General features: G+C 44.1%; 1 protein-coding gene across 4 annotated transcripts in view; it reads right to left on the reverse strand.

The window, feature by feature from the left end:
- Window positions 1–13,786, reverse strand: part of cpne5b (copine Vb) — a 64,379-nt gene that overhangs the window by 22,214 nt on the left and 28,379 nt on the right. For 3 of the 4 annotated variants that reach the window (XM_088389230.1, XM_088389232.1, XM_088389231.1), the window contains 3 exons: window positions 9,290–9,353; window positions 5,568–5,671; window positions 4,093–4,197 (listed from right to left, as the gene is read on the reverse strand). In XM_088389230.1, coding sequence (XP_088245356.1) covers window positions 4,093–4,197; window positions 5,568–5,671; window positions 9,290–9,353 — 273 coding nt within the window. Of the gene's footprint in view, window positions 1–4,092; window positions 4,198–5,567; window positions 5,672–9,289; window positions 9,354–9,482; window positions 9,643–13,786 lie in introns of those variants that run through there. The other variant, XM_088389234.1, reaches the window with a different exon arrangement.

Genomic DNA, 13,786 nt, shown 5'->3' on the forward strand with positions numbered 1-13,786 from the left:
TGCGGCCGCATGTTTTGGACACTCGGGTGAAGAGAGGGGCGGAGCTGTCAACTGATCACCACCTGGTGGTGGGTTGGCTCCGATGGTGGGGGAAGATGCCGGTCCGACCTGGCAGACCCAAACGCTCTGTGAGGGTCTGCTGGGAACGTCTGGCAGAATCTCCTGTCAGGAAGAGCTTCAACTCCCACCTCCGGCAGAGCTTTTCCCACATCCCGGGGGAGGCGGGGGACATTGAGTCTGAGTGGACCATGTTCCGCGCCTCCATTGTTGAGGCGGCCGACTGGAGCTGTAGCCGTAAGGTCGTTGGTGCCTGTCGTGGCGGCAATCCCCGAACCCGCTGGTGGACACCGGCGGTAAGGGATGCCGTCAAGCTGAAGAAGGAGTCCTATCGGGCCGTTTTGGCCTGCGGGACTCCGGAGGCAGCTGACAGGTACCGGATGGCCAAGCGGAACGCGGCTTCGGCGGTTGCTGAGGCAAAAACCCGGGCGTGGGAGGAGTTCGGTGAGGCCATGGAGAATGACTTTCGGACGGCTTCGAGGAAATTCTGGTCCACCATCCGGCGTCTCAGGAGGGGGAAGCAGTGCAACGTCAACACTGTTTACAGTGGGGATGGCGTGCTGCTGACCTCGACTCGGGATGTCGTGAGTCGGTGGGGAGAATACTTCGAAGACCTCCTCAATTCCACCTACACGCCTTCCATTGAGGAAGCAGGGCCTGGAGACTCTGAGGCGGATTCTCCAATCTCTGGGGTCGAAGTCACTGAGGTAGTCAAAAAACTCCTCGGTGGCAAGGCCCCGGGGTGGATGAGATCCGCCCGGAGTTCTTAAAGGCTCTGGATGTTGTGGGGCTGTCATGGCTGACACGCCTCTACAACGTTGCGTGGACATCGGGGACAGTGCCTCTGGATTGGCAGACTGGGGTGGTGGTTCCCCTCTTTAAGAAGGGGGACCGGAGGGTGTGTTCCAATTACAGGGGAATCACACTCCTCAGCCTCCCTGGTAAGGTCTATTCAGGGGTGCTGGAGAGGAGGGTCCGTCGGGAGGTCGAACCTCGGATTCAGGAGGAGCAGTGTGGCTTTCGTCCTGGCCGTGGAACAGTGGACCAGCTCTACACCCTCGGCAGGATCCTCGAGGGTGCATGGGAGTTCGCCCAACCAGTCCACATGTGTTTTGTGGACTTGGAGAAGGCGTTCGACCGTGTCCCTCGGGAGGTTCTGTGGAGGGTGCTTCGGGAGTACGGGGTGCCGAGCCAACTGATAAGGGCGGTTCGGTCCCTGTATCACCGATGCCAGAGTCTGGTCCGCATTTCCGGCAGTAAGACGGATTCGTTCCCAGTGAGGGTTGGACTCCGCCAAGGCTGCCCTTTGTCACCGATTCTGTTCATAATTTTTATGGACAGAATTTCTAGGCGCAGCCGAGGCGTTGAGGGGGTCCGGTTTGGGGACCTCAGCATCGCGTCTCTGCTTTTTGCAGATGACGTGGTGCTGTTGGCTTCTTCAGGCCGTGATCTCCAGCTCTCGCTGGAACGATTCGCAGCCGAGTGTGAAGCGGTCGGGATGAGGGTCAGCACCTCCAAATCCGAGTCCATGGTCCTCGATCGGAAAAGGGTGGAATGCCCTCTCCGGATCGGGGATGAGATCCTGCCCCAAGTGGAGGAGTTCAAGTATCTTGGAGTCTTGTTCACGAGTAAGGGGAGGATGGAGCGTGAGATCGACAGGCGGATCGGTGCAGCGTCGGCAGTAATGCGGACCCTGTACCGGTCCGTTGTGGTGAAGAGAGAGCTGAGCCAAAAGGCAAAGCTCTCAATTTACCGGTCGATTTACGCTCCTACCCTCACCTATGGTCACGAGCTATGGGTCGTGACCGAAAGAACGAGATCTCGGATACAAGCGGCCGAAATGAGTTTTCTCCGCAGGATGTCCGGGCTCTCCCTTAGAGATAGGGTGAGAAGCTCGGTCATCCGGGAGAGACTCGGAGTAGAGTCGCTACTCCTCCACGTTGAGAGGAGCCAGATGAGGTGGCTCGGGCATCTCATCAGGATGCCTCCTGGACGCCTCCCTGGGGAGGTGTTCCGGGCATGTCCTGTTAGGGTTTTCCAGGTTATCTTTATCATAGGATTATGTTGGAATGTAGACTATAATGATTAACCCATCTTGTCTTGCTCTCACAACGCAGTAAAATAATGTGGCTGCATTCTCTGCTTGATTGACCAGCTGCAGAGGAAGCAATCAAAGTTGTTCTGTTTCCCACAACATCGTAAAACACCCCCTGCTCTGACCATACCAGAGGCCAGGGGTTCACCAAACCTGTCAACTCTCAACCCCCACTCTGTTTCTCTTAATAAATATCCGCTTGCAGGAAGGAGAGTCCAGAGATCTATTCGAACATCGCTGCACGCACAGCGACGAATGGACTCTCCACCTGCAGGTGTCAAAAAGGACTTACTTGTCTCCCGTGTGGTTCTTGCAAAATATTGTTTGAGTGAGCAAATCTCTAACATGTCCCACCGGTAGGAGACCCCGGGGACGACCCAGGACGCGCTGGAGAGACTATGTCTCTCAGCTGGCCTGGGAACGCCTTGGGATCCCCCGGGATGAGCTGGATGAAGTGGCTGGGGAGAGGGAAGTCTGGGAGTCCCTCCTAAAGCTGCTGCCCCCGCGACCCGACCCCGGATAAGCGGAAGAAGATGGATGGATGGATGGATTATTGAACAAAATATAACAAATCAAATCAATCAAATCAGTGTTTAGTATAAAGAGAAAATTAACATGTGTTAGGGAAGCACAATTCAATCAGCTGTGTTCACGCCCACAACGGCGCAAAATGCCCGTTTTTAATCGCGCCAAAGTGCACGAAATAATTCTTTGCATTCCTTTCTATTCCCAAATGGGAAAGAACAACTGGAGGTCAGCCAACAGAGAAGAGTGCTTTTTACCCAAAAGGTCCGACATTATGAAGAAAATCGCATGTTACATTTAATATACAAACATTTGGCAATCAATTTAGTCAAATGGATTTCAATATTGTGACTTTTCACACTTTGTCATATCGCCATTCAAGTGTTATTATGCTTTTCTTTTTGGGAAAAAAGAGCCGAGCAGAACGAGTCATCCAGTGGCGAAATAAATGCATTTGAGATAGAATCAATACTGAGTAGTATTAGTACTGAGTAGTAATCCATTGATGTGATTACAGTAAAATAGTGTGACGGTGAAAGAAAAAAAAAATGTAACAGTGCAACATGTTGAGTTGATATTGATTCTCGCTGGTTGAACTCAAGTCTACTTGTGGTTCAGTAATGGCTGCCATCAGTAGACTGGACATTGTTGGAGGGATACCGTTTGGGGCTTTGAAGGTCACTAAAAGGAAATGTGCTTTCGGGAGTTTGCAAACATATTTTTTAAGGTTGTGTTAAACTTATAATAATATTAATATCTAGTATTGGAGTGCTCGTGTGGATTGGTGGGGGCCGAAGAATGTGCAGGCAAACTGCATGAACTTGTTTTCTTCGAAGTGTTGTGGAATAGGCCCGGATAGGGAGTACCGGAGGAGACCACCTCAAGGTCGGTGAGGAACGAGAACAACATCACGTCTATGAGACCGGGCTTCGAGGGGAAAACCCAACCGCCTGACCTCAGCGACACCTGGACGGGGAGGAGATGGCCATCGACCAATCATCTCACAATATTTTGCATGCTTTACTATTCATATTGTGTTTCTTTAAAACTGGGCAACCCGGAAGAATGTGTCGTCTTTTGGTGGTCACAAAAACGCACGAGTTTTAGTGTGAGGGACCCGGGACCCAGGCCTGTATTAGTGCGCTTTGTCAGGAATAAATAATTGGTAAATTTGGTCTAATTGATCTACTGGTCTTCTCTTTGACAGAACGAACTCGCAAAATTGTTAGGTGCGCCAGTGTGTGGATTAGGACATAGCAATTTATGTGTTAAGTGTTGATCGCAATTTGGAGTCAGATCAATAACTAGAATCCGTAACCTAACATCACGATCGATACATTGTTCCAGTAGGAGTCAATGAAGTCAGACCAAGTGGATGGGGTTATCGGGCTTTGTGTGTCGTGTGTGTGGTTTACCTGTCGTAGTCGCCATTGCAAAGTGCTCGGACTGGAATAGTGAAAGGCTGCCACGCTGGGTTTAACGTGTTCTTCACTACCTCTGTTTTATGGCAGATCGTAAACCTAGACAAAAAGAGTGGAGAAGAGGAGACGAGTTAAAATAGCAGTGAAAAGAATTTGCTCATTAATTCCTTTCATGCAGACATGAGAGCTAAAAATGCAAATAAGAAGAGGAGCTGTTTGCTATGGAAAGGACAGAGGCACCGATGCGGAAGCCAAGTAAGATACTTCCAAATGGGGCAGTGTCCAGCCTTGTATATGCTTTGGCTCGCCTCGCAGTAATATTGTTTTATAGACCCCTGAGAATGATTTCATATCTGAGTCCAACCAATGGATTTCCGCTCTCCACAATGCTTCACCGAGCACAAATCCCTATTAAACACCAAAAGCCGTCCTCACACAAAGCAACAAGGCGTGTCACTTTTTTTTTGGATAACTGCTGTTCCACTAAGTGCATCAAGCATTTTAAACCCGTGTAAGTCTGTTAGGTACTTGGTCCCCAAAATTGGTTTTCCTTGTGGTCCTAAGAAAGCTACAAGAGAGCTAATGAGGTGTTTGCTACAACATTTTCCGTTTGATTCTGGTCAGGCCCTTTGGCTCGCGAGCCAGATATGGCTCTTTAGGCGACGTTAAAAATGTTATTAAAAAGAATACACTCAAAAAATCGTTGGGCTTAATTAAAATACATGCATTTAATTATATTTAACCTATTGTTTTTTTCAAATGGTATGGTTCTCACGGGAAATTATTTTTTAAAAAATGGGCATTTATAGCTCTGTCCGCCAAAAAGGTTCCCGACCCCTGGTTTAGGCTGAAGCTGCTTGGAAAAAGGAAGGTGCTTGGAGGTGGTTGCAGAACTGATGTGACCAGTGTGTCTTCATACAGCATGAGTACACTGCAGCTCCTTCAAGAGCGCCCATAAAATACAGTTCACTCTCATGTGTGTTTTTTTATAGTTCCACTCTAGCCCATATGCAATATGATTACATATTCTATAGGCGCGTTTGTAAGGACTTGGCTTTGGGATTGGAGGATCTAAATTTGGAGTCCTGCTGTGTAACAGAATACAGAATTTATGATTAGCTGCTGGAGACATGGTAATCAACTTGCTACAGGGTTGCCCTTCAGCGTTTAGTGTGGTACTGACTGACATTTATAGTTCAACTTTTACATTGTTTTCTAACCAACTCACCTTGTCCTTTTTTTACTGTGTGGGGCAGCGAGGACATCTGCCCCGAGTTACCAAATAAAAAATATATTCAGTCAGCGTGTGACTGCTTTTAATTGGGTAGAGACAAATTCACTGTGACAAGATGGAGCAATGCGACAAAGGAAATAGGCTGTGATTCTGTTGAAATATGGAGTCACACCTCGTAGCTCGCCACAATTATAACTGGTAGGTGGGTAAATACATACTTTAGGTAACGACTTACGTTCCATCTTCATTGCTTCTGTAGAATACCATAAATGGATCTGATTTCCCAAAGAAGTCCTTTTTGTCTAGCTTGTTGGCACAAAACTGCATAGTGGCGCTGTCCTAGGATGTGAACAGATGGAGAAATAAGGAGACAAAGGCGGCATATGATAAGTACCATTAAAAATTGTATTACAGTTTATGTGGATTGTTTTGCAGATTTTGAACGCTGCATGCATTCACACGGCGTAATATTAGAGTGGCAATTTACAACAACAACTGCAAAGCCATTACAGTAGAAATCAATGAGTTGAGTAATGACAGTGTCAAGATAATGACAATTTTGTATTGCCACAAGTAATTCCAAAGGAAAATTGAACTCGCAGTCAAACTGGAGGAAGGTTTTGGTCAACACATTACCTCTTTTTCTTGGTTATATAAAGTGAATTTTTATTTTATTTTATTTTATTTTATCCAAGTAAGGCATGACCCATCTACCAATTTATCTAATCTATCAATCAATATGGCAAAAAAAATAACTGTGAGACTAACGAATTTTAAATTTAAATATACAAAAGGGAAGCATACAAAACGATGACCTCGCATGAATCAAAAGTGAGCTGATACTGCTGAGAGATTAATTTATGCTGTAAATTTTTTCTTTCCCTTTGCCTTACTGTGCATTTTTTTTCACAGATTATTTATCATTTAGGGCTTAAAGCACGTCCAAATATAGTAAATCACTGGCAAGCCTTTAAGCCTTGAGGTACTTTCTTAATGTTCTTCTCTCAGTGGCTGCCTCTTCTTGTGTTCTAAAAACGATTCCTGACCAACACTTGGATGCACACTGTGGCTAATCTTTTCGATGCAGTGTTCACGACAGTACTTTTCACATGCTTTAACAATAAATTGCTGTTGTTGTCATCTTTGCCTGAGGTCGTACACCAGGCAGCCAGTGCTCCACTAATGATAGCTTGATAGCTTTTTAATGTCACAGCTTGCACCTTGTGTCAGTCGGTGCGCGGGGTGGCAAATCAGTTAAAGGGATGGATGTTAGCTTCCCACTATGATAGATTGTGTGAGTCTTTCTGAGCGTGCATGCCGAATGCCTACTCAGATTCCCGGTTCGTTTTTTTCCCCCCCACAGTGACCGCCAGCCTGTGTTTTTTTTTATTTTTTTATTTATCACTCCAGGCCAGGCACTTTGAAGCAAGTGAGAGGAACTTCATCTGGCTTCTTTCCCTCACCCTGGGGGAATATACAGTACCTACTGCACATCTGCCACATTTGACACCATCTTTTTGCATAGCTCATTACATTTCATCTGGGTACGCATTCATTTCACATGCTGCTCACTGGATGACACATTAACAGCTGTGCCTCATACGACATTGCGAGATGATCGAAAAGAGAAGCGTATTATACTCTGAGGTGTTTATATGTTTGAACATTATTCCTACTCATGCACTCAGTGTCTTTTTGTCTTTCCTTGCCGATAGCTGCAGCATTTTGAGGAATTGCACAGATATTCTCGGAATTCAGAAAAAGTTTCGAAATGGAATTGTGATAGGTTAGCTGGCTAGCTAGATAGGTTATCACTGGCACAAATGTGTTTTTGCTTTATTATCACTAAAATGATGATTTAGTCAGAATAAATGGAGACACGCTGCTTGTGATTTTTTTTTTCTTTTTTCATCTTTTTCCAAAAAGATTTTACAATTGTTTTTCCTTGAAAGTTTTATGTGAAAACTAAATTATCTGAAGATGATATAGCACAATGCCATAAACTCTTGTTATCAATGAATAAAGGAGAACTCGCTTATCATTTCATGCATTTTGGAGTACATGGATTCTTAGAATCCTTCGTTCTTTCTTTTGTCTAGGGGCAACTTGCAAACCCAAGTCATATTAAAAAAAATTACCATAGAAGCATGTGGCAGAACAAAAGAAAGACCTGCTTCATCTTCTCAGCACATTAAACATTTTCTTCCCGGCTTCTCATTAGTCTTCCCGAGCATTTGAACGGTTTTGTGTGCTGCTGTTGCACTCTTGATTCAGCCAGAATAAAATGACACACATACAAAGGAAGCGCTGCTGCGATAATAGACGCATAAAAATATTGATGGCAATGATGGCAGTGTTGGGGATATTAAATATGCATATGCTCCTGCCTCATTAATGTTTTGTAGCACGAACAAACATTCTTGCTCAGATTGAGCATCAGCAGTGTTCATTAATAAAAGGAGAATCAACTTTCAATATTTAAACAATGCAACTGCTTTCTCACTAAGTGAACCACAACAGAGTTTGTTTACTAATGAATGGTCTCGAGCTAGTTGACAGCAGATTACCAAATGTGCGGCACTATAGGGGGGAATGAACTAGATGATCCAAAAGCACTAAAGGATGAAAATAGCTTCAGATTCCAAATAGGGATTCAATTAAAGGATAATGTCGGCAAACTGCTTGTGTGTATGTGTTCTTACATGGGGACAAGGTCAGGCTGGGCTGGGTTTTAATTGAGCAAATCTCAGTCTCACACTCTCATTATCCGAGGTGATTTTGGAGGTACGAGTTGGTACCTGCGGGGTGTGCAATCATCTCATATCGATTCACTTCACGGTTATTGTTTCGTTGTCTCTGACTCTCGCACACACATCCTCAGTAATTCTTCATCTTTTAATTGCACATTGGCTTTTGTTTTCAATATTCCGCATCTGCTCCCTCTTTCATTCCCTCTCTGCCTCTGTCTATGCACAATTTGTTCGGTTTCACACTCTTGCTTTCCAATATCCTGCTCTAATGTGTGTGCGGTGAGCTCAGTGGAGCATCAGACCGCAGGCTTAGTGGAGAGAATGATCTGCATTCACCTCCTCATGTTGCGGGGGCCATTTCATTCAACACTGTGCCACTCCACTGAGTGACAACAGATGTCCTGTCGGTTGTGTTGCGAGAGGGGTGAACGGGTCGGAGATAGCCGCCAGCGTAAACACGCGACCATATACAGGTTGGGGAGATAAAATTAGTAGATATCAATGAGCGGGTATGATTTGGCTGTCTGGGAGCATGCACAGATTCTCACACTAATTGACAAGTGTAATGCGAGTGAAGATAGATTTTTTTTTTGTTATTTTTTTTAATCCACCCCCCAGTGCTTCGGCAAATGCATACAAGTAGCACAGGTACAACAAAACTGTATGCATTGCCACCCTCCACATTAAAAGAACTGCCCTTCAAAACAGGCTGATTCAAACAGGTATATAAAAAAATAAATGTGAAGTTTCCTGCAAGGACACCTTAGTTGGTGGAAACACTGCAAAAATGCCTCCTTTGAATTTTTAGCCAAAGCGTGGGAGAGTGTGCCTACCTCCTCAGGGGACAAAAAAAAAAAAAACTGTCGGGTCTGCTGCTATTTGAAGTTGATATATTGTTGTATCTATTTAACCATAAAAAAAGTTTCGGGATTTTATGACAAACGTAACTTTTCTTTTTTTGTCTTTATAGCCGTGTTTAGCATTCTTTTCCAAATCAAGGCTCATATTTTACATGAGAGGAAAAACCACCACAAAATGGCCACACAAACTACACTGCAGTAATGATGTTGTGCCCTTAACAGGTTTGAGTGCCATTTTTTTTACTTGCATACTGCATTGGTATAATTTTGACCACATCAAATGTGTACTTTATACTCACAATAATTTCAAGAAGCTTTTTCAATCTGTCACCTGATGCTCTACTTACTCTGCAGTTGCTCAGCTCCTCTGCAGACAGGATGATAGTGCCGCATTTCTTCCCTTGGATCCCTCTGTGGTAGATAGTGAAATGATTTTACGATCAGTTACAACAACTAATGAGATACTAATTCATGCTCAGGAACATTAAATTCACATTTTGTGGCTTTGGCAGTGGTGCTGTGCAAAGGTCACCTCTGTACCTTTCATCGACGATAATATATGTTGTATTCTGTCGCAGTGTATCAATAAATCTTGCTGCTATGCATTGCACTCATCTTTTCAAAGGAAGAACCAGCTCACATGGTTTGCAAAGTGTCCAATAAGGTGGTCCAACTTAAAAGGAAAATACTTATTTCGGTGTTTCGCTCCTTCGTGTAGTTCCCAAATTCAAAACGCGAACAAACACGAGTCTGTTTGATGACTCATCATGAGCTGAAAGACATCGCGTGCAAGATTGAACGTTTAACATCAAACAAGGCTTGCACTGTTATCTCATGCAAATAGAGGTCATGATCTGCATGTGCTCATTTGCATGTCCAGATCAAATGATTCTCAAAGAAAAAAGAAAGATGTAAGAACAGAAAGTATATTCTGTAATCTGTCATACAAACTTATTTATTCATTTAGGATATTTGATTATATTGGGCAGGACACAGAATTAATGCGACAGATTGTGAGCACTGCTGTATGAAAACACACAGGCAATATTCTGATTTACCAAAGTTAAACACCAAATGATTTCAGTAATGTAACAGACCATAATAATAGCCTCCAGGTCATAGAATTCAATCTGTTTGTAAATCCATTTTGCACACTTTAGCTGTGAGTTGTTGGCCCCCGACATTTCGGTTTTGGCTATAATAACCCCTCCCTGGTAGACTGATTGTGTTCATCTCTTTAATAATTCATTGGTGAATTTACCGAAATAAATATTCCCACAGAAAATCATTAGATGTGTACCAGCCTCCTCATGATGCAACTTGCAGAAAATGCACTCAAAAACTTTTAAGAGCCTTATTAAAACTTCCCAGTGGTTCTGTGGTTCTGTTCTGCTAACAAATTGGGCTGGAAGTCAATTTTGCTACACAAAGTGGCTGTCTGTATTGCCGGCTCCTCGTTTTAAAAGTTGTTCCTGTATTTTCTGGTGACAAACATTTCTGTGCCAGTGTAGATATTCTTGAAAATTATTTCTATTGTTGCTCCATTCCGGTTTGTTCTCAACTAAAAAAGAATTGTCATCTGTGTTGTGTAGATTACTCCTGCTGAGTTATACACGGACACCCCTGCCTGCCGCTCCCCCATGTCCGCTTTCAATTATAACAACACTTTGTGGTTTCCTTGGAAAACATCGTTCTTTGTTTTAAACAGCAGGACATCGAATATATTTGCGTGTGTCAGCTGAGGATATTTGAGTTTGATGTTGATATTTTGCGAGTTGATTAATGATGTTGGTAATCAGTTGTTTGTCTTAGTAAGCAGTAAGTGTTATATTAGTTTGGAAATCTCACAGAAGGCAGAATTATAACAGGAGGATGCCATCTCAAGGACTTCGAGGATAAGAATATGATAATGAGTCAATCAGCGGGATGTTTGTTAACGCAAAAGTCAACATTTAAAGCCACAACATTGGTAAAAGCCAATTATAGCTTAAACATTTTTGAATCGATATAATTTATATATACTATATAATGCTCAATGGTAGTGTTACAGTTATACAATGATATACCAGTGGGGGGTGGGAAATTAATTCTGAATGTACATTGACATATTAACAGACGACTTTAAAAACATTTTAAAAGATTTTCTCGTGTGCGGAACTTAAAGGGAGAGCAGCTTCCATTCGATGGTAAACAAGTTCGCCGTGTTCCCTCCCACAACGGCGCAAACACACTTATTAGCCTGCGGCCGATTACCAAAACACCAAAAGTAAGAAAACTAAACCCATGCGCACATTTCAGCTGTAATTTGTGCTAGACATGGTCTGGATTGCTTACAGTTCCTCTTTGATGAAACTGGATGCTAAAATTTAGAACGTTCTGTCAAGGAGCTCCAATGAGTGTGATGCAATAAAAGGAAAAAAAAGATTGAACACGTGTTTGCCTCCTTCTGGTTTACAGGCGCTGAGGAAAGAGCTCTCCAACTGCGTGCAGAGGTGTGTAAAAAGTCAACTCGGAGACCTTTAAGTCACGCGTTGAAAGCCCTCCATCAAAGTTTAGGTAGGGGAAACATCCCTGTCATGTGGACAAGTGATGTGAGAAGCTGTGAGTGCTTTTTGGCACCAAGAAGTCAATGCGCACACCCACATAAAAACATTTCAACAGCACGTCCTCTGGAAACTGGCCGGGGGGGTGCAGCCTTAAAACGAGAAACGTGGCAATTTTGACAGATCTGAAGGTTGTGAAATCCAAGAATCAAGAAGTACAAAAAAGAGATTGATGAGCAACTTCAATTTATGCTCGACCATGTCTTGTCGTGTTTGACAATGAAATGTTCATGCCTGCAAGGTCACATATGAACAGAAGATATGAAGGAAAAAAAATTTGACTGGACCTATTCGAGGGATTTATTTTCAGTTTAAATACAATTTTACATGTCATGGCCATCTGAAAACAGTCCGTCTTAAATGACGGCGTGTTCCTCGCTATCAAGACATTCTTGCGTCACTATTAGGTGCCTGGATTCCATCTAATCAAACAACTATTGGAAAGACGAGATGGAAATTATTGAACACAATCTAATTTGAGACTCAGAATTGATTGACAAGAAGTAATATTCCAGTTATGAAGAAGAGACCTCGTGAGGATGGCACACAAGATGATAATGTGTCTTCAAATGAGCATAAGCAATGAAACAGAACATTCATCAATTAAATGTAACAGGAAGTTGGCGTTGGAACCTGAACATTAAAGAGCTCATCTTGCAATAACTGAAGATGATTGAAAAAAAAGACCTGTGAGGGGTCACTGTGGAGTCAGAAAAATATTGCATGCATAATATAACCCACCATCAGCCATCGGCGTAACGCTTCAAAGACTCCGCATACATTTGTTTATGAGCATTAAAGCAGCAGCGAGGAATAATTGGGTTGTTTTGTTTGATGGTTTTGCCCAATGTTCGAATGTCTAATGTAATTTTTTATTCGTGGTTGCTTCAAGGTTAACGTGGAAAAGCTGAATGCTAAAGATGCGAAGTAAATAATCAGCATAGCAATGATTCAACAACAAAACTAATGTTTTGTAATTCAAGATTCAAGATTCAAGATTCAAGAGTTTTTTATTCGCCATGTTTGAGCGTGCCAAACAAGGAATTTGACTTCGGTAAATCACAGCCTCTGTTCAACATTTAGGTGACTAACAACAACACTCAGCACATGTGAAGAACGAAAGATATTCTCAAACATCCCCAGATCTTAAACTCCCAAGAGGGCAAGGAAAAACTCAAAACTCCAGCTATGGGAAATGAGAAACCTTGAGAAAAGTCCACAGATGGGAGGGTCCCTCTTCTAGGATGACCAGGCTGCAATGGATGCAGAGAGGACACATAGTACAAACAGTGTAAACAAAAAAGGTGTGGAAAGCAGGATGTTATTGCACAGTAATGACTCTGAGACTCTAAGAGTGGTGTGAGTTCATCAGAGCGACAGCCTGGGGGAAGAAGCTGTCTCTGTGTCTGCTGGTTTTAGTGTACAGAGCTCTATAACGGCGTCCGGAGGGGAGTAGTTCAAACAGGCTGCAACCTGGGTGCGAAGGGTCTGTTGAGATGTTACTTGCACGTTTCCTGGTCCTGGTCAGGTACAAGTCTTGAATAGATGGGAGGTTGATTCCAATTATCTTTTCTGCAGTCCTTATTGTCCGTTGCAGTCTGTGCTTGTCTTGTTTGGAGGCCGATCCAAACCAGACAGTGATGGAGGTGCAGAGGACAGACTGGATGATGGCAGTGTAGAAGGTCTTCAGCAGCTCCCGCGGCAGGTTGAACTTCTTGAGCTGTCTCAGGAAGTACAGCCTCTGCTGGGCCTTCTTCCGGACAGAGTCTATGTGGCCGGTCCATTTCAGGTCCCGAGAGATTGTGGTTCCCAGGAACTTGAAGGTGTCTGATGAGAGAATAGTATTACTGCGGATAGTGAGGGGTGAAAGTGGTGAAGGGCCTCGCCTGAAGTCCACTGTCATCTCCACGGTCTTGAGCGGGTTCAGGTCCAGGTGGTTTTGGCTGCACCAGTGGACCAGCCGCTCCACCTCCTGTCTGTATGCAGTCTCATTACCGTTCTGGATCAGTCCGATGAGAGTGGTGTCGTCTGCATACTTCAGGAGCTTCACAGAAGAGTCACTTGCGGAGAAATCGTTGGTGTAGAGGGAGAAGAGCAGTGGGGAGAGGACGCACCCCTGAGGGGCTCCAGTGTTGGTAGTCAGAGTGTCAGATGTGATGCTCCCCAGCCTCACACGCTGTCTCCTGTTGGTCAGGAAGCTGGTGATCCACTGACAGGTGGAGGCAGGCACCGCGAGCTGGA

The sequence above is a fragment of the Syngnathus floridae genome, chromosome 11 (assembly GCF_059516105.1).
Source record: "Syngnathus floridae isolate MCC-2025c chromosome 11, RoL_Sflo_1.0, whole genome shotgun sequence".
Lineage (NCBI taxonomy): Eukaryota > Metazoa > Chordata > Actinopteri > Syngnathiformes > Syngnathidae > Syngnathus > Syngnathus floridae.